Source organism: Synchiropus splendidus, chromosome 2 (assembly GCF_027744825.2).
Source record: "Synchiropus splendidus isolate RoL2022-P1 chromosome 2, RoL_Sspl_1.0, whole genome shotgun sequence".
Taxonomy (NCBI): Eukaryota; Metazoa; Chordata; class Actinopteri; order Syngnathiformes; family Callionymidae; genus Synchiropus; species Synchiropus splendidus.
The window spans coordinates 27,052,026-27,077,549 of record NC_071335.1 but is presented as its reverse complement, the minus strand read 5'-3'; the positions used below and the strand labels follow the sequence as shown (position 1 = coordinate 27,077,549).

At 42.5% G+C, this 25,524-nt stretch overlaps 1 protein-coding gene across 1 annotated transcript in view; it reads right to left on the bottom strand.

The window, feature by feature from the left end:
- Positions 1-9,080: 9,080 nt before the first annotated feature.
- Positions 9,081-25,524, bottom strand: part of mad1l1 (mitotic arrest deficient 1 like 1) — a 30,291-nt gene continuing 13,847 nt past the window's right edge. The window contains exons 16-18 of the mRNA XM_053856079.1: positions 21,953-22,181; positions 21,422-21,615; positions 9,081-9,943 (exon numbers count right to left, since the gene is read on the bottom strand). Of these exons, the coding sequence (XP_053712054.1) occupies positions 9,794-9,943; positions 21,422-21,615; positions 21,953-22,181 (573 nt within the window). The 3' untranslated portion in view covers positions 9,081-9,793. The remainder of the gene's footprint in view (positions 9,944-21,421; positions 21,616-21,952; positions 22,182-25,524) is intronic.

Sequence of the window (25,524 nt, the reverse complement as noted above, 5' to 3'; positions counted from 1 at the left end):
GCCTTTCTGTCACCGTCTCCTTTTCTTGGAAAGCAAACATGAGTTTCAAACACATCAAGGATTTCACTTCCAGGGGGTCTGCTGTTATTTACTCACGTGCCTGGAGTGGCTTTAAGAATCCTGAAGAGAGAGTCCACATCACTGTGTGGAGAACAATCCTCCCATCTCCACTGAAGATGATGTGCTGGTCACAAGCAGCATCACACGACGGCAAACTTTTTCAGTCAGAAAAGTTTGCTTCTCCAGTTGCCTACGCCTCACTGTCTGCCTGTGAACACAAGCGCCACTTCATTTGAATGAACTTTTTCTGGTTAATTGTTCAAATTGAAATTAAAAATGGGCACTGAATATTTGTTCTTCTTGCAAAAGGAAAAAATAAACAGATGACAGATGTTGAGTTCCAAACTCACCTGGATATAGAGCTTCAAAAATGTCTCCACACACAGATTTGCACTGAACTTCACAACCTGCAATGGAAGCCCATACAACGTGAGCTGGTGTCAAAACAGAGAGATGGTAAGTGATGGAACGTCAAGATTGATAACAGAGTGGAACCAGTGATTCCAAATGCGAAACCATTCTAGAGAAATGAGAAGCCAAACTAAGGCCTTAATACGCTCAAACAAGGGGCTGGTTAGTCAGTGGAATTAGTTTGACCACACTTCTGAAGTATACGATAAAGGATCTGAACTTTATATATAATAAAGGCAGAATGAATCTAACAAATGCAGTGAACTCAATTCTTGCAGGGAACAGGTCTCAGACCCTCTGCCCAAAGATGAAGTCCACAGGGTTGGTATAGTGAAACCAGCTCTTCTTCAGGTGCAGATATGCGAGCATCATCTTCCTCAATGGTTTCTTACTTACTTGCACAATATTCTATTTCTATTTAGATTGCTGTCCATTCTCAGGCCAGAAAATGCTCATTATTGCTATAGTAAGTGCATTAAATAAGCGCAGTTGAGTAGATTGCGTAGATCGAACCCCCCTCAAAAATCTATAATATTTTGGGGAGAAGATAAGTGAACCACACTCAAACTTAGAATATTAAAAAAAGTGAAGGACAAGGAAGAACTGACCCAGTTTGTGAAAGAAGCAGATTGTGTCACATGCCTTCCACCTCACCATCAAATCGGTTACAGAAATTGCTGAATGGAAAAACATATAATCCCTCTAGTCTTTTCAATTGCATTGCAAATCCAGAAGAAGGAGAGGAGGGGAAAGTCGGTGGTCTGGAAAGGAGCCATTGAGATCTGTTCTGGTGGCTGAGACAAGAACGCAACACATTTCCATTGTCTGGTGGAGAGGAGACCACTGGGCATGCAACAATGTCGAGGCACAGACAGCCAACATGGCTATTCTGAAGGACGCCCTGTGCAAGTGAAGGGGAACTCAAAGAGACTTGAAAAGTTCAGCATGAACTGTATCAAGAGGGACACATCAGGGACAGCTCACCACTGTGGGGGGACCCTGGGGAATGGAAAGGAAAGCCAATGATTCAACAGATTCCCAACTAAAATCAAGGAATAACTAAAACAAGCCAATGTGCCCGGACCGACGGTTTGACGTTTTGGGGCTCACGGCCGAATCTAATCCTGTTAACCACATCACACAATCGTGGGAAGACTAACGTGTGCTTCAGTGAACTCAGGCAGTTTTGAGCCTCAGTCCAAACCGGATGTCGGCCAAAAGTGCTGCAAGGAAACACAAATGTGGCAAAATAAATAAATAAATGAGACTTCAAATAAGTTTTAAAAACCAGGGCAGGAAAGAAGCGACGGCATGACGGATTGGCAGCACGGATGAAAAGGCGTATTTAGAGCGTGTCCTGGGTGAAATGAATTAGGATGCTTGCTTTGCTGAATTTGAATTTGACAGCGAACGGACCAAGCGGAGCATCTAATGAGGAGCGTCTTGAGACCCAGTATCTGCGCTCTGAGAAAGTCCAGGCGCATTGTGCGTTCAACACGGCGGAAAACTGCAGCATTTAAACAGTGTTGCGGAGAGTGAAGGGGGTGTGAGCTACAGCGACAGATGAGCTGCGACGAACGACGGCGAGTGACAAAGGTTGCTATTTGAATAAAACAAGCTGTAACTACTGACGTTTTAACAACTGAGTGAAGAAAAATAAAAGTCAAAGCAGCCACCCGTCTCTGATGTTTCTAGGTAGAGGAGCCAGGAACATCTCCCAACCGTTGCTGCGTCACCAGTGCTACCGGCACTGTATGTGGTGTGAGTCCTGAGTACTTTAGGAGTGAGTACTACATCAGTAATGTTCACTAGATGGACAGGCTTGTGGTGTTCAAGTTTAGCATCAGGATATGGAGATTCTATATTGAGTCACACCTGGCAGAATGAATGGACTGAAGTCGCCGTTCCTCGTGCCTGAATGAAAGGGCATTGCTGCCTCGGCATCAACTCAGTGGTTGCTGTGTGAGAGCTGCCCTTTTGCGAACATGGTTCTGTCAAAGAGCAGGACGCCAGCCGGCAGCGGCGCCCTGGTGGCGGGGGCACGATTAACTTTCTGCAGAGACGGTCCAAAAAGGGGACTTTTTAAAATACTGCCTCCGACTGATGGAGCAGTGACATGCTTCTCCTCACTCGTGGAGGGGTGAGAGAAAGAACAGGAGGCATTCCAGTTAAGAGTATGTTCACACATCAGAGTGAGAGCAACACAAACACCCATTAATAATGCACGTGCAGTGTGGAAAGGTCATGGCACGCGGGGAGATGTTTGAGCGCTCAGGTCAGCGGTTACACTGCTTATCCTGCTGACAACCCACAACAGGTTAAAAGTGATGCAAGCTGAGGAGCCGCAGCAAGGAAAACTCTTGTCATGACCTTCTTCCTGCTGATTTTAGTTATCAATATTCACAGATTAAATTCATCAGGATGATAACCAGCTTCTCATGGCTATGCTATGATGCGTTCGATATAATTGATGGACGCTAACTGCTAACATCTACTGCTAACACACAAAAAAAACTCAGAATATTAGAAAATGGCTGGTTGAAAAAGCATTGACCATAAAACAAATGAAAGAGAAAATAAACTAGCAATTAAGAAATTAAGAAATGAGTCACCATAAAGAAGAACAAAATGAGGCTAATAACATGAAAAAATACCATCAAAGAGGTCTGAAAAACCTAAGATAAAAATGGTGAAGTGAAAACCTCATAGAAAATGAAGGGAAAAGAGGGAGAAAAGGAAGTTAAAAAAAAGTCAGTTATAAAAGACACTTTGAAAAGGCTGAGAAGTCAGGAAAAAGTCAAGTCAAGGGAAAGAATGACACACACAAAAGTCAAGTATAAACCAAAGGGACAGTAAATGTGACTTTTTTTTCCGAACATTTTCTTCCTTGAGCTGCGAGCAGCACGAGGTCAACGCGAGCAGATCAGTCCCTTCATTTCAGAACAACGTTAGCTCAGAGGTACAGCGTTGACTTTGACGCGACTCGACATGTATCTTTTGTCTGAGAGCAGCGACGGCACAGACGCGAAATGATGAACCTCCACATTCAACAGCTGTGTCTGTCGGACACAACCAGGGAGAGGCTGCCTGATCGTCGCTGCCATGACCATGATTCCCACAATTAGCCGCGGCTAACGGAGCGGTTAAACACCCGACCGGCTGCCAGAATGGGAGCTGAAATTCGAAGGGAGTTACGCCGAGTCAAAGTTCACCCTCGTGACGACTGACCTTCGCAGAGTCGCTTCATTAACACACCGTCTCGTTCATTACACGGTGAGCGACTGCCACGCTCAGCCAGCCGCCATTGTGACTCCAAACATCCGCCGAGTCTGACGGCGGCCAACGTGGTGTCAGAGGGGCAGAGTGACAGTTTGGCTAATTAGAGCGCTTCTAATTTGCGCTGCCTTGATCTTTCGTCTTTGCCTCCATCAGTCTGCCAGGATGTGTGTGCGCCAGCGTTAACATGGAGCTCTGTGTGTGTGTGTGTGTGTGTGTGTGTGTGTGTGTGTGTGTGTGTGTGTGTGTGTGTGTGTGTGTGTGTGTGGTGCCCATCACACTGTGAGGTGGTGAACAAAAGCTCTAAGAATAACAAATGTATCAATCAAAACTGTCCTCCAGTCATCTGTGAACTCTCTGTTTTGAAGAAAAATCTACATTTGGACAACACCGTTTACCCCTCACAGACTTGAACTCATCTATTTCTGCTCCATTGTTGCGGCTCCTCAGTGAGTCAGTAGGTTTGGCATCAACACCAGCTGATCAATGAAGCTGTGCTCAGAGAAGCAGCTCATGTTGCAGCGCGACTACCCTCTGGCTCAGCTCTCTCTCTCTCAGCCGATGGCCGACTGAGATGCAAATTCTATGTTGATCAACCTCTATAAAAACATAAAAAAGTGAAATTAGAAGGGGGGAAAAGTAAATTCCAGATGGTTGCATAATACATGGTAACCTCTAAGGCCACGTGTACGAACAACACACAATAGAAGGTCTGAAAAAGACTTGATACACCAATAGGTCTGAAAAAGATTTGAGAAACTAAAATGTCTGAAATGACTTGATAAACTAGAAGATTTTAAAACAACTTGATAATCTCGGGTTCTGGGAAAGACTTGATAAATAAGACGCGAGTAATAGGCTTTCACACACTTGTCAAGGTCTAAAAAAAGTTGGGTAATTTTTGGGGATCAAAAAGACTGGATGCACTCGAAGACCTGGAAAAGAATTGGTACCTATGTCTGAAAAAGACTTGATAAACTAGGTTGGAAAGTAATGTTGGTAAGTGATGTGTGAAAAAGATATCTGTAGAAAACTAGAAGTCTAAAATAAGTCGTGGTAAACCAGGACTTGATGAATAGATTTAGCACATTTGGCAAACAAATACACAATAGATAGACGTAGTTGACTAGGAAGTCACCATAGGACACTTCCAAATCGATTCATAAAGGCTGGGTAGACTTGAGAAATAAGCTAACTAAAGGTGAATAAACTGAACAATAGCACAGTTGGTGTGAAACTTCACCACACTGATTTCCGTTAACATGTCACAATAGGATCACATGCTCTTCCCGCGTCACTCCCAGTCTTCAATGGGAACTCGGCTGGTTTAAATGTCAGCCGGAACTGTTTCTTCTCCTCCCGCTGTGAAAGTCGTTTCACTCTAAATTATTCAACGGTGCGTAAATTGTATCAGTTTCCTCACACGGCCACATATAAAAGCCAACACTTTTGGATTGCTTCTGCACCTTCAGGGGAGTCTGTGATATCACTCAGTGCCAGCGCAGCACGACGATCAAAAGCGTGACGCGTGAAATGCATCCAACTTCAGTAATCCATCACAATCAACCAGCTCCAACATTTTATTTTTGTCACTTTGTCGTTCAGTAATGCAGCGGTGGAGCTCAGGTGCTTTGAAATTCTTCCCCGATGGGGCTTTTAAATGCAAAAACTGACATTCTCACAGTCCACCAGCGAACAGCCGCTTTCTCTGACAACAAATTCAAGCTTGTCAGTGTCACATTTTTTGGCAGTTGATTATAAAACTTTCAGAAGTTGGTTGAAGTTGCAACCACAGAGAGACGCCCGGCTCGCTGCCGAGAGTGACACCAGCGAACGAGAGAGTTTGGTTGATGTTGTCGACTAAAATGGGAACTGACAACTGCGGCGACGATTCCGGAGCTCGTGAGACGTCTTGTGAAGCGTGTAAAGAGGCGTTCGCTGGATTCCATGTGGAATACGATGTCACCATGAGATGGCTGGCACAGAACCTAGCGGTAACACGACTGAACTTTGCTTTGGGGCTAGCCAGCAAAAGAGACTTGAGGCTTTCAAGAGGGAGCCCCTTCTTTGGTGGACAAACACAAGAGTTTGCAAATAACAGGCCAGGCCAAAGAGGAGGAGCTTATCTTAGGCTGGTCAGACTGTTTAGAGCGATCCTGTCCACACAGAGACAAAGTCGGTTCAGGAAGCAGAGTTAGAAGACTCAGAGATGAAGATACTGAGATCTCCATTGGGAGGATCTTGGAGCCCATGTAGACTAGTTTGGAGACAAAGTTAAGGAGGCCAGGTGGTTGTTGGAGATGAAGACAACCAATGATGTTGATGGATGGGGCCTGAGGAAAAGCTAGAAGGTTATGGTGGAGGACAAGCTATGGCGACCTCAAGTGGGAAACATTGGCGAACATAACATGAAATGGAATCACACTGCTCAAAGAGCATGAAGGTTGTTGGAGAAAGGAAGCTCCTTTGGTTGAGTCGCTGTACGTCACATCACACATGACTTGTACAATGGGCCGCTATGTGCACACAAGCGGTTAATGGTTTGAAGGGACCAAGGTGACTCCCAGCACCTCTCAAGTTGAGTTAAAAAGGTGGGTCAATCTTCCGCAGGGCGGTTCTAAAGCTAGTGGAGCGTCAACATGGCGGATTGGAGAGGCAGGTTTGCATCCCTGGAAGTACAGTATACTTGAATGCTGCCGTCTCTCTGTCAATCATATCCTTCAGAGAAGCTATCGGAATTCCAGTTACTACTACGATCAGGACTTGTGGATGAATATTCCCTCTCTGCATACATTCTCTTCACCATCTGGGTGGTTTACAGTTTTTTCAGTTTTATCAAGGTGACAAATGTCGCCTAAAAACCATTGAAGCTGCAGCCCTATCGGCCCAAAAATGAAGCATCCCCACGACCCCATTGTGACAGTTTGTTGCATGAAATCGCACTACTACACTGACTTGGTGTGTAAAACCGTCGCTCTACTGGCTCATATCACGCTTGGCGTGAACATCCATTAGGAACCTCTTCAAAATTCTAACAGAAAATGTCAAACTCTGACCCTGAAGTCGAAGGGAAAGATTGCAAGTCTACCTTGCTGGGCTTCATTGTGAATAAACCAGAGGGAGGGAGAGGCGGGGAAGAAAGACAAAAAAAAAAAACGATGTTGAGCTAAACAGCTGCCTCACGTCCCAGTTGGGATTTGGGAAGGCAGAACCCTTCAGAGCTTCCTGTGGAGGTATGAAACGACCAGATGGAGAGTTTGCTAACTAAAGCAGGAAGGATGTGACACAGGAGAGTGACAGCTCCCACTTTTCTGAGGCTGACAGTCACCTTCACTTTGTAAAAGTCCCATTGTGGCGGAAAAACTGTACCAGTCCCAGATTTCACTACTCCTAGTTTTAGACAGGGGGCAGCACTGAGCTTGCAAATGAGCCAAAAGAGACTGCTCACTGCTCATCCCGGCGTGGGAGGTAATAAAGTGAACCGGACCACTTCAGCCTCAGCCTCTCGTTTATAGTTCATGAGATATGAGGGGGGTCTTTGTTTTCTACTTACGGATGATAGGTGGACGAAATAAAGGAAATTAATTTCAAATTGAAAAATAAGCTGCGCAACCAGAAACCAGAGAAGGAGAAAATCAAAAATAAAGTGGCTGGAAATGAGCTCTCTTGCCTCCACTGGCAGGATTTCTTCCTACTTTCTTCCTAGTTCTTCAGAAGTCCTTTACTTTATCGCTGCAGAGGAACTGGCATAAATTGTTTCATCTGGAAAGTTACAACTTCCTCATTGTGTTTCCCGGCACCGCTGGACAATTAAATGGATTTTTAATGTGATATAAGAGGTATTTTTGTGCATTGGTCTGGATCCATTTAACAAATTTAATCACCTCTCTACCACAGTATTTTGGTGTTATATGTCTTTTTTTCCACGTACAGAAGTAGGAACATTTATGGGGAATCATGATGCAATACGTATATCACAATACTTTGGCCTTTAATATAATATCATTCTTTTATCTCTAAGTAACTTCCCCAAAATAAAGCACCGCATTTGACTTTCACTTCGTGCCGTTTCTGCCAGCAGGTTTTAAATTTAGCTTTAGTCTCGTCTTGGTGTGAATCAGTCATTTCAGTCCTTATTAGTTTAAGTCACAACAATCACACTTTTGTCTGAGTCGACCAAAAGTTTGAACATTTTAGTCTTAATTTAGCCGAAAACCAACGACATTCTGGTCTGGCTCTAGTCAACAAAAGTTGTATTTAAGCCTCTCTTTACACACATGCGCATGCTGGTAACACACCGTTGTTCTAACATCTAACGTAAAAGCTATGTGACCAGTAAACACAGCCTCTGGAGTTGAATGATGTAAAACACAGAGGAGCGTAGCGTTCATGTCTTAACTTACCTTGACTTGGTCATGGAAGGCCTTCTTAAACTGGTCGTGTTCTTGCCGGTGATTTTGTGTCCACATATCGCCCCCTCTTTCTCTACGATACACTCTGTTTTGTTCTCCTCATGTTTGTAAACAAAGTTTGTCCAGATGTCGCTGTGCCTTTTTCTACTCGGCATCCCTGCCATGACCACTCTTATTAACCGAACAGCGTCATAACTTAGGGGGAAATGGGGATTGAAGAAGTGATGCTTCCTGCATCGGCACAGTTCTACAACTAGATCAATGCCGCTCAGCGCGATAATGTCATTTTATCCCATCTTATTTTAGTCAATGCAAATGACTTCAACCTTGTTTTAATTTTGTGAACTACATTTTGTTTCATTTTTTTTGTCAACAATACTCCTTGGCATATTTTATTCTAGTTTCCGTGAGCTAACCACCATTTACTTTGCGTCTCATCTTGCTTTCGTCACGACACTACTCACACAAGATGGACTGTCACGTTGACTTTAACTGCAATTGTCTGACGAACAAAGGTTTGCACCTTCTATGTTGTATCAGTCTAAGAGAACAATTCCGGGCACCTCACCCTTGTGGGGCATGGCACTGAAGAATGGTCCAACACAGCAGCAAAAAACACAACAAAACAACAAGATTTTCGGAATTAAAAAAAAAGAAAATTGAACACTTCAATCAATTTGAAGCCAGTTTGGAAACTGTTGGAAAAGTTGCCACAATAAGAATTTCAAAATGCCACAATAAGAATTTCAAAATGAAAAGCCTGTAAGTATTTACATCTAATAATACCTCACTTGGTGCAGCAGAGCTGTGATGGCTTCACCTCGAAGAATTGGCAAGATTCTGAGTGATTTGTAAATGACCAGAAAACACTGGTCTAAAAGGGCGACAGAGAATAAATGGCACATACATTGGAAAGACAGTAATGCTGTGTTTATTCAATTATTATCTATTTAAAATAAACTCAGAAACAGAGACAACTACCTGAGTGTGATGAGGCAATCTGCACGCTCACATCTCTTCCAAACACTGAACTCCGATTAAAATGCAAAGTGCTGTTTCAACTAGATTTCAATTCGAGGTCTGGACCAGGAGTTGTGCTCCTCAGCACTTGGTAAAGCTGCCCCTGTGATCAGACAAACATCAGTTTGGTAAGCACTAACATTCCAGAAATCTAGAATGCACATTTAAAACTCCACCATCTGATAGAACGGGGAAAAACAGAAAAAAAAAGTTGAAAAAAAAAATAAAAGTGAAATGTTTATTTGGACAAACAAAGAACGATTACCATGCAGTCAGAGTTCTGAAGAATGAAACAAGTTTAAAGTTAAAACCAAAAGATCAAGTTCTTCAATGGATTTAATGTCCTCAAAAAGAAAACGATTTATCAATCATGAGTGAGAACATAGACGCTTGAATTCAAGTGCTTCCACCAGCACTCTGACAATGTTTTTCTAAGTAACTGGAAGAGAATTAAGGTTCCATAAGGAGCAACTTAAGATACTCATCAGGGGGCAACTTCTCTCAGATTAGCAGTATGTTCTCATGGAAACGCTGCTTCTGCGGCGCCGATCCAAATGTACATAATTGCCACCAGTGAAGAGAGAACTCGGTGTCTCAGAGCGTGTCACGTTACTTCACATGGCGGTTTGTCGACTGAAGAGATCAAGGGTTACAGCGGAGAGGAACGCTGGGATGCTCTTCTGATGATGGAGGTGAAGCGCCACCATTTCTCCAAGAGTTTTGGAAAACTCTGTCTCCATCAGCAGCATGCTTCCATTGGGACCCTGCACACAGAAACACAGCCAGTTTTGCAGCAGATTCTTTCACACAATGGTGGTAAGGGCCATTTTTCCGTACATATATCTCAATGAATTAGCGAGTGTGTCGTTGGTGAATGTAGTCCTGACTTTATGAAGATCGACCGAGGCTCCAAATCCAATTAAAAACTTGTTCACTCAAGTATTCGCTGCCAACTTAGTTACAGCTCCGAGCACAAACCACAAGGACACACTGATCAGTTTTGATTTAGTTCAACTACCACAACAGAGAGAGACACTCCAGACTCCTGCGCCATTCAGCAGATACAAGCTCCACACTCAATAGCAGGCCATTTGTCACATTCGCGGCGTCATCTTGTTTCAGGCTGGTAAGAATGTCCACCCTACCTCAAGGCACCGTCGCTCTCAAAAACGATTAACATTGCCTCCACCATCTGTCAGCACTTTGACAAATCCGAGTGCTTCATATTCACAGACTAGCTACGCATGTTAAAAGTAGCAACACGGTCCAGTAGAGTGAATCTATGGCCACAGAAAACATGGCACGGGAAAAGCGCAGTGACTATATGTATGAAACAAAAAAAAACAAATTTGGTGAAGATTCTTCTCCAGAGTGAAACTTTGTGAAGTGTAAAAACAGCACTAAAAGTTGTTGGTGTGTGTGTGTGTGTGTGTGTGTGTACATGCCGGGAAGGGTGAAGGTGTCTAAATCTGTGAGGATTAATTAAAAGGAATGAGAAGCAGCTCGGGGCGATGGAGTGAAGGAGAAGGGGATGAGGGAAACGAGGGGGAAAGTAATTAAAGCAGAGTACGGATAGAGGGAGGGAGGAAAGTCGAGAGGAGCACGGTCCCACGACGAGCCAAGAAGATCGGCGAAAAGTCCACCATCAATGCATGAATGAGAGACAGGCTTTTATCGGACGCGTCTGAAGGCTGACAGTGGATGGAATGGGAAAAGAGTACAATGTGGGGAAACATGATTCGGAAAAGGGCTTTCTTTAAAAATCTCCAGAATGTTCGCGACATGCTGCGAGCAAATAAGAGAATAGTCTTTCACCTATCTCTTAAGGTCATATGGCCACATGCGGTCTGTCATTTAAAACGTACCAAGATTCTGACTTTGTATGTGGGTCACACTGACATTCAGAAAATCCAGTCTCCGAATAAGCCGTTAAAAAAAGCAACACAGGTAACGTCTATTCATTTCAACTGACACGAACATTTATCTAGCATAAGCTGAGCCGCCTCAATTAAATTCTTCTCTGCATTGTATATGTGTAACACATTTTGAGAATTAGTACTGGTACATTTTGACTTAAATGTCACACTAAATTGCTCAAAATTTGGAGTCACGTCATTTCAAAAACTGATTCCTATCAAGAGTTCACTTCAAGTTATATAAACTTAGGCCCAGTCCCTTTTCTTGCCCTTAAATCTCCCATTTGGTTTCAAGTGCCCTCAATAGTTAAGTCTCTTTGCCAAAGGGAAATCATTCCCATTGAAAATGGGACACCATCACTAAAGAAATGCCTGTGAATGAAATGAACGTGCTCACATACATCACACACTGACTTAAGTCTTTCCAGCGAAAAATGAAAAGTGCTGCTTGCTGTTGTGTTGCCTGCTGCGTTGGGTCCGTTTGTTTACCTTCGGCATCAAAATGAGCAGAGAGGAAATGCGGAGGACAGAAGACGTATTCACAGTTTACTTCTGCCTCCCAGGCATGTTTCAGGTATGTCAATTTGCTTCAATGTTTTGCCGTTTTGTTCACAATTTCCTCAGGGCTATTTCATCTTCCAATTCGTTTTAAGTCTGCACCCAAACTCCCTACAAAGTGAGGGTTGATTTTAAGGCCAAATTCTCACTTCCTCTCGCTCCCTAAGTAAATAGGAAACACTAACCCTTAACTTGGAGGCCAAAATCGGTATTGGGACGCAGCGTTGAACTCAAAAGCCCCTGCATTGGGGGTGTCTCTGATGGAGGGCGATGGCATGTGTTAAAGATTGATGACGCACTGTACATCCTTCACAATCCTCCTTCAGGCGGTTTCAAGGTCTACTTTGAGTGCTGCTTGACTGACTGGTTAGAGAGTGCTGACATTGCTCGAGATAAAGCTCGGCTTTGAATGAGGAACAAACATCTTCCTTGACCTGCAGTAGTGGCGCATCTACTTGATCAACTTTGAGGGCACATTTAAAAGCCTGGAGGGGAGCCAGTCTGCGTGTTTTGAATATTCAACTTTAGAGTTTCGCACCATAAGAGGAGAGTCTAAATGTGTTAATGCTACATTATCTCAAGTGGTAACTATCTTGTTATTCATCCCAGGTGCCATGCTAGCACAGCCACAGTTCATTCTTCATAGCATCCAGGCTCCTTCAAACCATAAAGCTAGATGTAGCATCAGTGAGGATGGAGATGTTTTCTAAAGAGGAAGATGTGACCCCACTACATAGCTGAGTTGAAGTGCGATATCAGACCAGCTTGTGTGAGCAGTGCCACACACTGATGCCTCCAAGTTGCGCTACACTGCAGCAGTAATTGATACAAAGGAAGCGATTGCTATTCATACTCATACTTTTCAATCTGTTGAAGATCTTTTGATTTTTCTTCTGTATTGAGGTGTATTCAAATGTGTTAGGCGACTGAATTTCAGATTTTCAATGGCTCTTCAGGTATTAAAAATGAAAGAGCAGAGGGCTTGAGAGACAAATGCTAATGATGATGAGCATTTTAGTGTCACTACAGTTATAAGAATACAGAATTCAATTCTTGACACAAACTTGAGTGAAACAGCGTTCCGAAGACACAGGAACACACAACCGTATAGAAGAACTGCCCACTGCAGACTGGGCTCATCTAACAAGGTGCAGATCTATGAAAAGTCTCCAACTCATATGAGCAGGGGGGTTGTCAAGAAAGAGAAGAACAGAGGGAATAAACATGATTCTGACCCTTTGACATCCAATTTAAGAACCCCTGATAAGGCATAAAGTGGCTTAAACAAAAGTCGCTTAGTATGTGATTTATGTGGCGGACAAGATGATGACTTAAGTGTTTTATCTTCCTTGAAGAGGCGGCGGTGAGAATCTTTTCTGTAATCACAGCAGGTTCCTGGTGACCGTTTTTTCCCATCGCTTGATCTGACAGGCTCACTCTGCAGCTTTATTTCCTCACTGCTCCCTGGTGTCTTGTCTCTCCGCGCACAGCTGTCTCAAAGCTATGCTATATCCTCGGGCAGCTCCTCTCTCACGCACAAAGACACTCAAATTTGTGCACACAGCTCTGGAAATGCCAGCAGCCACAGACAGCGCACATCAAAGAAGAGCACTGAGGCGGGTTGCCATGGAGATCGGGGTCTGTAAGACCAGTTTGATGTTTGTCCCAGACGTGTGTTTGTGTGTGTGTGCGCGACTCAGTGGACAAGTTATCCCCATTTATGACATAATATTTTCGAAAGCCTAAGCATGACACACACAAGAACCTGACAACTATATTAGGAGCAACTTTCCAAACAATCCTTCCATCACATCTACTGTTGAATATGTACATTCATTTGATGAAATATACAACATACATCACTGGTGTAGCAATTCATGCAGCAAATTCTTTCCATTCCAGTCCACATAAAAATATATGCAACAGTTTTGCATTCTGAAATATCTGCTAAATTACTGTCGCCATCTTTCATCTGTATACTGAATACATTTTTCTGAAAGTTTCCTTCAGAGCTGGAATAAAACATCAGAGTGCAGTGGGTGAAATGCGAAGGCAATGTTCAAGACAAGTGAGAAATGTGTCGGCAAAGTTGAATATATAACATTCACATTCAGGATTAGGGGTTTTGCTCAAGGGTGGGTGAAGGATGAGCACGATAAAAGGATCACAGCACTACATGATCATTTTTCATGAGCAGTTCTACTGAATAGTTCCAGAGTACTCCTCCGACCACATGGACATTTATTCTGACATTTTTCTTTCAGAAATTAATAAGGTCCCTGGCGCGTAGTTCAAGCTTGTTTCAAACGTGTCATTGAAATACTTGACCTTTCAGCAACAAGTGTGCTTGAACAGTGGAAACAAGAGGGGATTCCACTTCCCCGCAAAAGAAATGGAGTCAAAGAGAAGGTCATGCTGAGGCCAGTTAAAAAGACCATAAAAAAGTGACACACAAACTTTTCTTTATGAATGAGGAAATCACTCCATTCACCCCAGCCCATGTTTCTACTTCATCAAACCATTCATCAGATCAATCACAGGGTTGCAGAGGACGAATTTAGATGAATGTGGACTGAATTTTATTATGCTATATTTTTCATTAACAGACAGGGATATATTTGTGAACTTAATGTACTTGGGATGAATTAAAAACAAACAAACTTGTGTGTATAACGGCTGGGAAGCTCGAACCAGAATGTAAACAATAGCATTTCTAATGATGCACCTACTATTTACAGCTTTAGTTTTCCAAGAAACTCTTCCATATTTCATCCAAATTGGTATAACTTGACTAAAATATTCAGGACCAAATCGAATACAATCCTATCAATTCGAAATGATTTGGGAAATTCATACCCAGCTCTATATCTAATACACTTAACTGTTCATGTAAAGAACAAGCATTCATCCACATTAATGTGGTCCTTTTTCGATGGCTGTTTTGGTCGATGCAATGAGAGCCAGCAACAAGGGCGGGTCCGAATGCTGACTCAGCAGCAGCACTATCTTAGTGGTGTTGCTAGCTGACACACAGGTAAAAAAAAAAATCTCAGAGCACGGCCGTCAGATCAACTCAACAGGTGGTCTGAGCTCCACACTACTTGCTCGACAGTCCCTCAGTAGTAGTAGGAGCCTGTGCATCCACTGCGGAGGCCTGCAGTGAGCTGCAGAAATGGATCTGCAGCCTGTCACACAGATGCATCTCTATTCATCTGTGAACCAGAAGAGTTTTTACCTCCGAGATTACAGCAATCACAGTAGGGAGGTTTGTTTGAACACGGAACTGGTATAGAAAGAGAAGAGCAGCGAAGCGAATCCAGCCTTTCTCTAGTGGCCTGTTTGTCTAAAAGTGCAGTGGCAGAGTCTAAAAGGTCTGTCAGGAGTCACGGAAGATGGCCGTGTTGTTGACTTGAAAACTTTTGTCAATTTCGTCCAGCAAATTGTCCTCTGTTGTTAAGTTTAGAAATGATCAGTGACCTTGAAGGTGGAGGTGTGAGGAGAGAGAGAAAGAGGAAAGGACAGCTGGAAAAACACTTCATCAAAACAACAGGACTGACTAGCATTTTCCCTATATATCCGTAGTGCCCATGACACTTTGCGTATTCTTTTTCCTTCCCCACCAATAAAGATCACATGCATGCAAAACTTTCTTTAAAATGCCAATAAGAGGTGCACACAAAGGTCGCCACACTCACTCAGAGTGCAGAGGAGGACAGTAATGCCAGTCATCCTCCATTTCCATTCATCCAACCAATTAAAGGGAATCGATTCGCCTGGGTAGGGATCCAGGGCGGGGCTTTGTTCGTGACCCCATCTAAACAAGAGAGCCGCTACTGCCAGAATGGCAAACACAATCTAGTCTCAGTTCAGCGTGGGTGAAAGGAGAAAAGGTAAACCACTGTGTCCCGAGAAAGTTCAAGTCAAAACAGTAACCAAACGAATAAGTGACAAAAACATTGTGTTCTAGTCACGCAAACCAACGCAAGGACGAAGCCAGAGGATTCAGCATCATGCAATTTTCCAAAAACACGGCTCCAGGCAGCAAAAAGCACCTCATCTTTATAAGAGCTCATTAAGAAAAACAAGACAATATTATAACGATTGTTTTGACTGATGTTCTCAGGTCAAGTTCACAAGTTTACCGTGGCAACAACAAACTAAATAAACCATTTATCAGGCTCACACTCCGTATATGGCACACATCTCTACTAGAGCTTATAAAATGAACAAGCAATTTGTTTTTTAATCATCGGAACAAATTGCAAAAATCTGCAAGAAAATATTTTTTGGACTAAGGACATTATGGTTGAACTACTATGAGTGCAATGCAACAGAAATGATACTGATAATTGAGATCTACCACTCTAGAGAACCTGACATGAATAGAAGCACAGTGCTGGTAAAGAGAGGTACAATTACCTCTGCAAGCTATGACTTCAAATAACCAGCAAAAGATAGATTTACATGGGCACATTGCATGTCTGGCCTTCCTCAGACATTTAACAAGAACATCTGTCCCGCCCCATACGTGTTTCATAGTGTCACTTTGACCTTGCCAGATGAGAATACGAAGAAAAAGGTGTATGTATAAATGCAGTAAAAAGACTGCTTCCTCCTATAATGGACTGCTGTACAGCAGTCCCGACAGCAGTGCGAGGCGATGACATGTGGTTCGCAGATCAGTTAACCTCTGTCACCATTTGACCTGGCTAATGAGGAGACCTTCCATGCCGTGTCTGAAGCTGCTTTCACACCTCCCACCAAATTAAAGTCAAACCTTCCTGTACACTGTGGGGTACTTTTCCATGTATCTGGATTGAAGAACTTCAGTACACGTTTACTTTATGGCTGCAAGTGTGGTGGCTTCTTTGTTTGGAGAATGCACACCAACAGGCACTATCCAACTCCACAGACAGCAGAATGTGACTGGTGAAGGATTAAGGGCGGAAAACATCAACAACAAGCCAATTAAGGGTTTAATCAGAAATATGTATATGAAGACAATTTAAATGCAGATTTTGGCATTTCTTCATTTGTGAGGAATATAGGCCTGAGCCGGTGAGGAATGCATCGCCCGGGAGACGGAGAGATAAATAAAGACATCATGCAATCATCTGCAATTCGATGCATATTTATACTGCAATCAGCAGTTCGTGTACCACTCAAATAGGTTTGTGGGCTTAAGACATAAATAACTCATATAGTTGGTGAGAATAAATTGCTCTGCATCTTCAGAAAACTTGAGAGGTTTACGTAAATGATTTGAACTTTAACTTGCTCTGAAACAATGGCAGGACTAGTGACAGGTTGGTGAGACTTCATGAAACACTGTCCTCACCTGAGCCCACAAGACGGTGCTCTTTGCTTAAACACCCTTGTATTAAAACAGCTATTTCAATGACACATCATGTCATTTTTAAACCCAGTGATCCGCCTCCTGAACTCTGACAATGAGGACATTGTTTCATGAAGCCCCGAAAACTTATCAGCATCAAAAACCCAGGTTTGGCACAAGTTGGAACGCGACACATGATACCACACTACTACTAGGAGATATTATATAATTTCAGAGTAAAATTCAAAATTAAACTTCACAGGGATAGCATCTTGAGCAAAGTGCCCCAGAGGTCCGTCTACCTAACTACCTTGTCCAGCTCTCCTTTGGGAAAACCGACGTGTTCCCAAGTGAACCAGAGACCTGAAGAGACCCAAAAAGAAGCTCTAACCAGCTGTAGAAGCTCCTCTTGCTGTGAAGAAACACTAGTTCCATTACGAGTCTCCCCTGGATGACTGAGCTCTTCACCCTAATACCTTCAGCAAGGTACCTGACATTCATAAATTGCTTTGTTGATTCTCTATTTGTATAGAAATCAAGTGATGGATATAGACAAACTTTGTGTGAACAAATTTCAAGAGGATTTTTCTGTAGCTCAGTCACACACAGCGGTGACTCTGTATTACCACCTTTGGTCACAACCTTTACCCTCTCGAAAGTATGCTGTCCTCATGGTCAGTGACTAAATAGCTGAAGTGTCAAAACCTATTGAAGACACAGCCAGGCTTGAGGGGAGTTGTACTTTTTTCTCAGAACTATCCATGACCTCAGGTGTGTTTACGGTAAGAAGCTATCACGCCACTCAAGAGACAGCAAACATATGTTTTCAGCATGGACCATAGAAGGTAGTGACACTGACTAGTGCATGCACACAAACACACACACAAAAACACACCCTGAGGGAAAGCAGGACAGGAATCTGTCAGGAGGGATCAGAGTCAACATTCTCAGCTTCTCTCACCGGGAACGTCACTTCAAGATTTCTTTCTTGAAGGCTTGCGCTCACAAAACCTGTTACAAAAGGAAGTTCATTTATTCACCCTTGAATTCCCACCAGCTCTCTGTGGTTTATTAGGATCGTGCACATGATTCGCCAACAGCAGTCCGTCAGTGAATCTTGAGAAGCTAAGCAAAAAGTGATTTCTGTAGGAGTATATTTTTCCTACAATCCCTTCTCAATATTTTGAGAATTCAAACACAGAAGCAACTTTCCTCCATGCCCTGGAAGAGGCAGGAAAAAAGGTGGCCACTCAACTTTAGGTGGGTCCAAAGTTGTGGAAAGTCCAAATGTCCAAATCAGAATGGCACCTTATAGCCCTTCATCTACTGTGGAAGCATATGAACGTCTTCAACTTCAGTGTTGGCCATATATATATATATATATATATATATATATATATATATATATATATATATATATATATATATATATATATATATCTCCACGGCGCAATGTTGACTTTGGAAGTAGTGCTCGGTGTCAAGGACTCTCTAGTCACGCCTTTGTAAAATCAGCCAGAAAAGTCACTGGTAGCAGAACCGACTTGGCCACAAAGAAAACAGTCAAACGTACTCATGTAGCATTAATCTTCCCCAAGAGGCACATAAACAAAGGGAAGTCATTAAGGCTTGGCGATGTTAATGAAGTCTTTATTAGCCTGCTTTATCTCATGCTCAAGCACGTATGATGGAGGGCCGTGTTTTCCTGAAAGAATCGCAGCATTCGTGGTAACACCAACCCCTAATTGCTGCTCCACGCACTACACTTCTCAATGACGTCTCAAGACGATGGGCAGCTAATTGAGACTCAGTTTTAATGAGCAGGCGAGGAGATGTTATCTTCCTTTATTACTTGGAGAGGACACAGGGATTGGTAGATACAGCGAGGCAGAACAAACAAGCGGAGGGAGAAAATGAACCCAGGACGGTGGAGAGAGAACACCTTTGTGTTGACGTGTTCGCTCCACAACGACCAAGTGTGTTGGCGTGAATGTATTCACTTCCTTGCTGAATAAGCTAGCAACTCATGTAAATTATGGGAGTCAGAGGGAGAGCCGGAGCGGCAGAGAGAAACCTTGACTCCCCATCTTGAGAGATTCATACGTGTACTGTCACACCACAATGAGAATAAGTAACCTCATTACATGAATGATTCAAGAATAAATAATATATATGAACTACAAATCAAAAATCTTCCATTCCATTTCACAATGAAGAACCTTGGTGCATGTCACCAAGGCGATCTGATGGCTTTACATTAGATTGCATAAGGTGTTTTAACAATGTGTCATATATTTATAAGCCTGAATCAAATTTGAGTTCTTTCCAAAAACGTCAGCTATTTCAGTACTCGCAACCATTCACTAACTTGTTTTGCCAGCTTGTCGTCCTTTAAAAGGTAAGTCAGTAAAACGTCCAATAAGTCCACTTGGCGTGCACAGACAAGACATTCATCTCTCTCTCTATATATAATAGCTAATCGTTCTTTGCATCATTGAGTGTACTGAAATCATAAGAGGCATCACAACTATTTCTTTATGCAGGCAGATGCGTATCCTACTGTATTATGAGGTGAGAGTGAAATAATTATGGCATGGAAGGAAAAACTGTAAATTCATCCAATTCAAGTCGGATCCCAAATGTGGGTCATCTTGAGTGGCATGAGTTTGTAATGTAAATGTTGCCTTGTTCTGTTTGAGCAGACACGCGTGATAACATTAAATTCAGATTATTGCAAAGCTCATTTGTACTGGGAAGACAGGTCACTCTGCTACAAAATTCATCTGATGTGGTCCAGAATGAGCAGTGAGGATACACTCTGTGCTCTCATATAGCATTGATTTTATGTCACTTTTATTTCTTATATTTATTATTTATATTTATAAGCTCTTCATGGATTTTGCCCAAACAATTGATCAACTCTGCTTTAACCTCACGAGCGGCCAGCATCCCTCTAGTGTTCCTGTAATAGCTTTTGGACTCTCTTCTCTAACATCATTCATATCAGCATAGAACAGGCTATAAACAAGCTTAAAACACTGTTCTGTACCACTTTTTTTCATAACAGTTCAGAGTCAGCCCAATGAGAACAGGGCATCTCTAAGCTCACCTCACAACAAAGTCCAGAAAACAGAGGCAGGTATGTCAAAAGTAAGGTGATGCCTACTTAAAATAAATGACAAATCCAAAAAGTGAATTAAGACCTGGCAGAGGATTAGTAGAGTGCTCGTATATGCACTGGAATCAACAGATTTCAAAGACGCAGTTGAGAATATTGACAGCAGTTATCTAATAGGAAGCAATGTTAATGACACCGCTGATATAATAAAGAGGTTTTATCCCTCAGTCAGTCACACCTGGAGGCCCACTATCATAACCCAAGACAGCAAACAAGGCAGTGATTAACTTCCAGTCCAAGATCAGAGAGAAGCCAGGAGATAAACAAGAAGGCAGCGATAAGGAGGAGGCATGAAGGAGAGAACAGTGAGGCGAGGAAGTAGATAAAAGAGGAGTAGAGCAGGATGTTTTTGTTGTAATGGTACTTAAGGGAGAAGATTTGCCCCGCAGTTAAAGAGCAGGAAAGTTTTATTTAGCTCTCTCAACGAGTGCTCGGGGAGCGGTGATCGATTATCATGACATTGTACAGTCATCGCTCTCCAGCTTTCATGCATGTATTCCTTTTAATCCTGCCGACTCCTTTTCATGCACAGCGCACGGGACTCTTCAACCCAGAGTCGTGCTCATACATCTGGCGACATGGCTGATTGACACTATCACTTGGGTTAATGAAGCAGAAAGTTACATCGGCGAGATACAGCAAGGAGGAGGGGAAAATGCTCTCTGCTTCTAAAGCATCCAAAAGCAGAGCGGAGCACAGATAGAATTTCCGGCAGCACTCCTGACAGACAGCGTTTATGCTTTAATTCTTGCCACTAATGACCAGTTATCTGCGTCATACAAGCAAATCATAGCATCTCCCCCCACACACTGTCTGATCTCAGAATGTGTACTTATAGATCTGTACGGAGACCAGGTAATTGCAGCTGTTCGTAGTCCATGTACTGATCAATTGCATGGTCGACTGACAGTAGGCTAATGAGATGATTGGTGGCCTCACTGCGCGACCTAGTTTGATAATTCTAGACTTGGAACCCAATGCACTGTTCCATCTGCATAATATAAAACTCTGAGGCAATAGTTGAAGTAACTGAGGTCACTGAACGCCACATGTTTGACTGATAGCAGGTCTAACATATGATACAGCTAGCTTGCATGTACATAAATAATTTGTTTGTCTGCGTTTCCACATCCATCTTGTTGTCGCCCCAGCTTCCACCTCTTTCAGGGACTGTGCTCCCAACTCACCACTCCACACCTGCGACGGCGTCACTCAACAATCTTTGAAATCAAAACCTATCGGTTCATGCAAATACCTTTCTGAAGAGGAGGCAATCCTCCATGTTCTCGGCGTAGACTGAAGAGAGTCGATACTGGTTCTCAGTGGTGATATCCATCTGATATCCTGTCAGCACGTAGCAGACTGTGCGGAACTCCTGAATTTTCTTTTGGAACACCTCCTTCAGTCGCTGGTTCTTCAGCTCAGCGCTTTCCATTTGCTTACGTAGATCTGTGGTCACAGACGGACACCGACAATTAACTTTTGATTTAGGTTTGTGTTTGTGAAAAAACTGAGGACAGCGTTTAGAATACAAAAGGCATGATGGGACAGAAAATCTATTTTGAATTTGAAATTAATGCAAATACCACTTAATTTAGCACATGAAAACACAGTTGCTTCTTTTCTATAATTGTAAATGAGCAGACCATTTAAATAAAATGAACTAACACATAGCACAGAATTATTTTCCCCTCCAACGTCGTCCTTGTCTGTTGAGATGTTTCAGGCAAAATGAACGGCTGGTCTGCTGCGACAAACCACTAAGCCCTGTTGCGTATGATCTTACCCAGCACCTCCTTTGATGGTGGCAAATTGAGGATTGTACTAGAGGAAAGCCCGCCATCAAGTTGGGATTGGGCCAGAACTCCACCCTCCTGCAGAGAGCGCAACACTTCCCTCAGACGTGTCACTTCCTCATGGAGGGATTCAACATCTTGCTGCCGTTGCTGCTTGGCGACTGTGGTTGGATTCATTTTGAAATGTAAGACTCTGGTCTTGACTGGATCGTAGTCACCCTGAAAGGTAACAGAACACAACAGTCTATACCCCCTTTTTTCGGTAATAGATGAAGAACTTACTTTCATGGCAGAAATGTGTAGAAATGGTACAAGAAAAGATGGGATTTATGGGGATATTATTTAGTGAAATGCTCAGCTTTAAATTGCGTACAGCTGAATATTGTCATTTCTGAACAGGTTATTTAACCATTGACTTAACAACATCAACCATGCATCATGATCCCGCAGGTTAGCCACACACAGATGACTAAAACAAAATCAGTTCATTCATTGATCATCCACGGAGGCAATAAACAAAGACAACAAACAAAGATGGATGCCCGGTCGAGCAGGGACACAAATAAAGGCTGCACCAGAAAATAGAGTAACTCATCAGAAATGTTTTAACATTTGCTGAGACTTTATTTTCTGGCTGAATATGACTATTTCTTCACGATATTAAAGTGATGCACAAAAACAAGGAGGCACACAGACATGCACCTCCATGCGCTTGATTACTGACTAAATCAGATTCTACATGCCCTGGAGCAACAAATGAAACAGCTGTGCTTGGAAGGAAGCAGAGAGAAGACGGTAAATGAATGAGGGGAAACACAATGTTGGAGACAAAGAAAGGACGGTCGAGCAACATGGCTTAGATAGAGAAGAGATAAATGACTCACTTGGGTGTAGATAATGTGTGCTTTCGTAAAGGAAGAGCTGAGTAAGGAGTGTATTTTTACACAAATACTTAAAGAACGGCCAGCAAAGACGTCACAGACAAACATCGTCACGGTCTATTCTCGTACACAGAGTTGCTCTAAATCTGTTGTTGTAAATGGTTTATTTAAGGACGGCAGTGGATTACCAGCACATTTAGTACTGAAAAAAAAACAAGAATAGCGCTTTCAAAGTTTTCGTAAAGACACCCTGCCTGGTCAATTTAAAAAAAATACACATTCTGGTAAAATGTTGAAGCATATCTACATACATAATTATCTTTACATCAGTGTCCGAGGAAACAACGGGAATGTCTTCAGTGACACCAGTGAGAGTTCGAGGTGAATAACATCTACAGTATACTGTAGTATACTATGTGACCGGATAAAACTTAATTGAGATCACAAGTCAGCATGTGAACAGAATGAAACATAGGCTAAAATAAAAAGTAACACAACAAAAAGTGAAACAGGTGAACTTGACACAATACACAAAACAAGGACTGACAAGGATGGTGTCCCATTCATTGCCACTTCGACTCGAAGGTGTGACTGAGTGTGAGAGCAGGATACATTGATAGACCTGCTGTATCACTCATTCAGCTCAGAGCAAAACGGTCACTGAGCGACGGTGCTGGATGTCACAGTGAGACTGGGATGTGATCTGCAGCATATCACCCACCACCACTACTGATTCAGTATCTGATACAGGACGTTTATACATCCACGGAACATGAAAAACAGCGTACGCTAAAAGCATACCTGATTATGGAGCCTAATTCAGGCTCTCAGTTTAAAATCACTTCTCGTACACTGGGCACATTATTCCGAGCAGACCTCTGTACTACATCTCAGCCATTATATAACGCTGCGCTGCGGCAGTCTGGAGCATTTGGACAGGTCTCGCTGAGAAATTTGACGCAATCACTTGCAATCCCAATTATTTTGTCAAGACTTTCCAAGGCAAACGGCATAAAAAAACTCTCAACGATATTAGAGCTGTATTCAAAATGTGAACAATTAAATGATGGTGAACAGAACAAAGGACCGGGATGAGGAATAGCATTGATGTAATGAGTTGCAACTATTATTACAATGGAATGTGAACAAGTGGTCCAAAGCTGTGTTGCTTTTTGCTACTCACTTTACTAATCCATTAACAAGCAATGACTGGGTACTGAGCAGTTGGTGAGAAAAATGATATTGCGTTTCGGCATTGTGAAACAAAAAAAAACCATTTAAGGCATTAAGGCAATTTTTTCTTCTTTGTCAAACTAAAGAAGTTTGACAAAGCCTTTAATTATTGATATTTCTACTTTTCATAAATAGTCTCAAAATAGAGAAAACATGGGACATCCCACGCGCCATGCCTCTCACCGAAATAACCAAATCTCCACTGTCCCCTTATCTGTCTAAGGTGGTACTACAGGAGCATGTTGTAACACACACGTCAGCGGGAGGACATTCATTTAAACAGAGAAAACACTCACTGAACTGACCTGTTCCATTTCATAAAAAGAGACCTCTGTGAGCACACCATTCACCCCTCAATTGCTATAAATGTAGTGGTCATGCTTGAGAACACATGGATCCTTTTACAGCCTTCAGCTAAAAGAAATCAAAAGGCTTGCGCGCACACACAACCTTTATTGAAGAGACGTGGCCGTGGAGAGTGGATTGAGATGAGCTACTTCACTCTCCTGGGTCTCTGGCAGGCAGTTATAATGGAAATAAAATAAGGTCATTTCCTTTAGATAAAACTACCTATGTGCTTTGAACTGAAATTAGCAGGACAAATGATTGATGGAAAAAAAACCTGGAGGATAGAAAAAAGTGAAGCGCATTATACACCTGTTTAAATCCTCCTAAGACAATATTATATTCTCACATCAAACATAGTTTAAATGATGTGTCGAAATTGTGTTAAATCTATCCAAAAATATTTCCTCATCTCGCTAATATTGCTAGATAATTAGAACAAGATTCAACGACCTTCAGCACAATGCCATTTTGAAGAAAAATTAAAGGTTCCCTCCTCAACACAAGGCTCAATTAAAACATCGCAATTCTAACAACTAACTCAATCAATGTCTTCTCACTTAAAAACACCCACAACAATGCCTTCATTTCACCACACAGAGAGAACACGGCTATCTGCCAACACAGCACTACAGCATGGAACTCTTAGTTGCCTTTACATTTCAAGTTATCATTTGAAAGCCCGGACATTTTGGCTTGCAGCCTTATATCTAATCATTTAGTCGCTATGGACCATCAGGGGCCCTGAGGTCGACGCACTCTGCTCTTCTGTGGCTCCCCTGAACCAAAACGGAAATGAAAAGAGATCAGTCAATCGCTGCTGAGGCCCTGCAGCTTCAGCACAGTCTCAGAGAGAAGATCAGGGCGGCTGGCTTGATGAACTCAGTCATGAACTGAAAATCAGTTCTTTGGCTTTGTCTTGGTTTTCTTTTCATAATCCTTTTCTTTTTCCTGGATTTCTGATCAGGGTTTGCCACAGCAGGTCATCCTTCTTCTTCTTCAAAAATGTAAATGTCAATCTCAGTTTCAGCCTTTGAACAGTAAAAGTTGTTTCTAGGGATGCCCAAAATAATTTGTACCGAATATATTTGGCTGAACTGCAA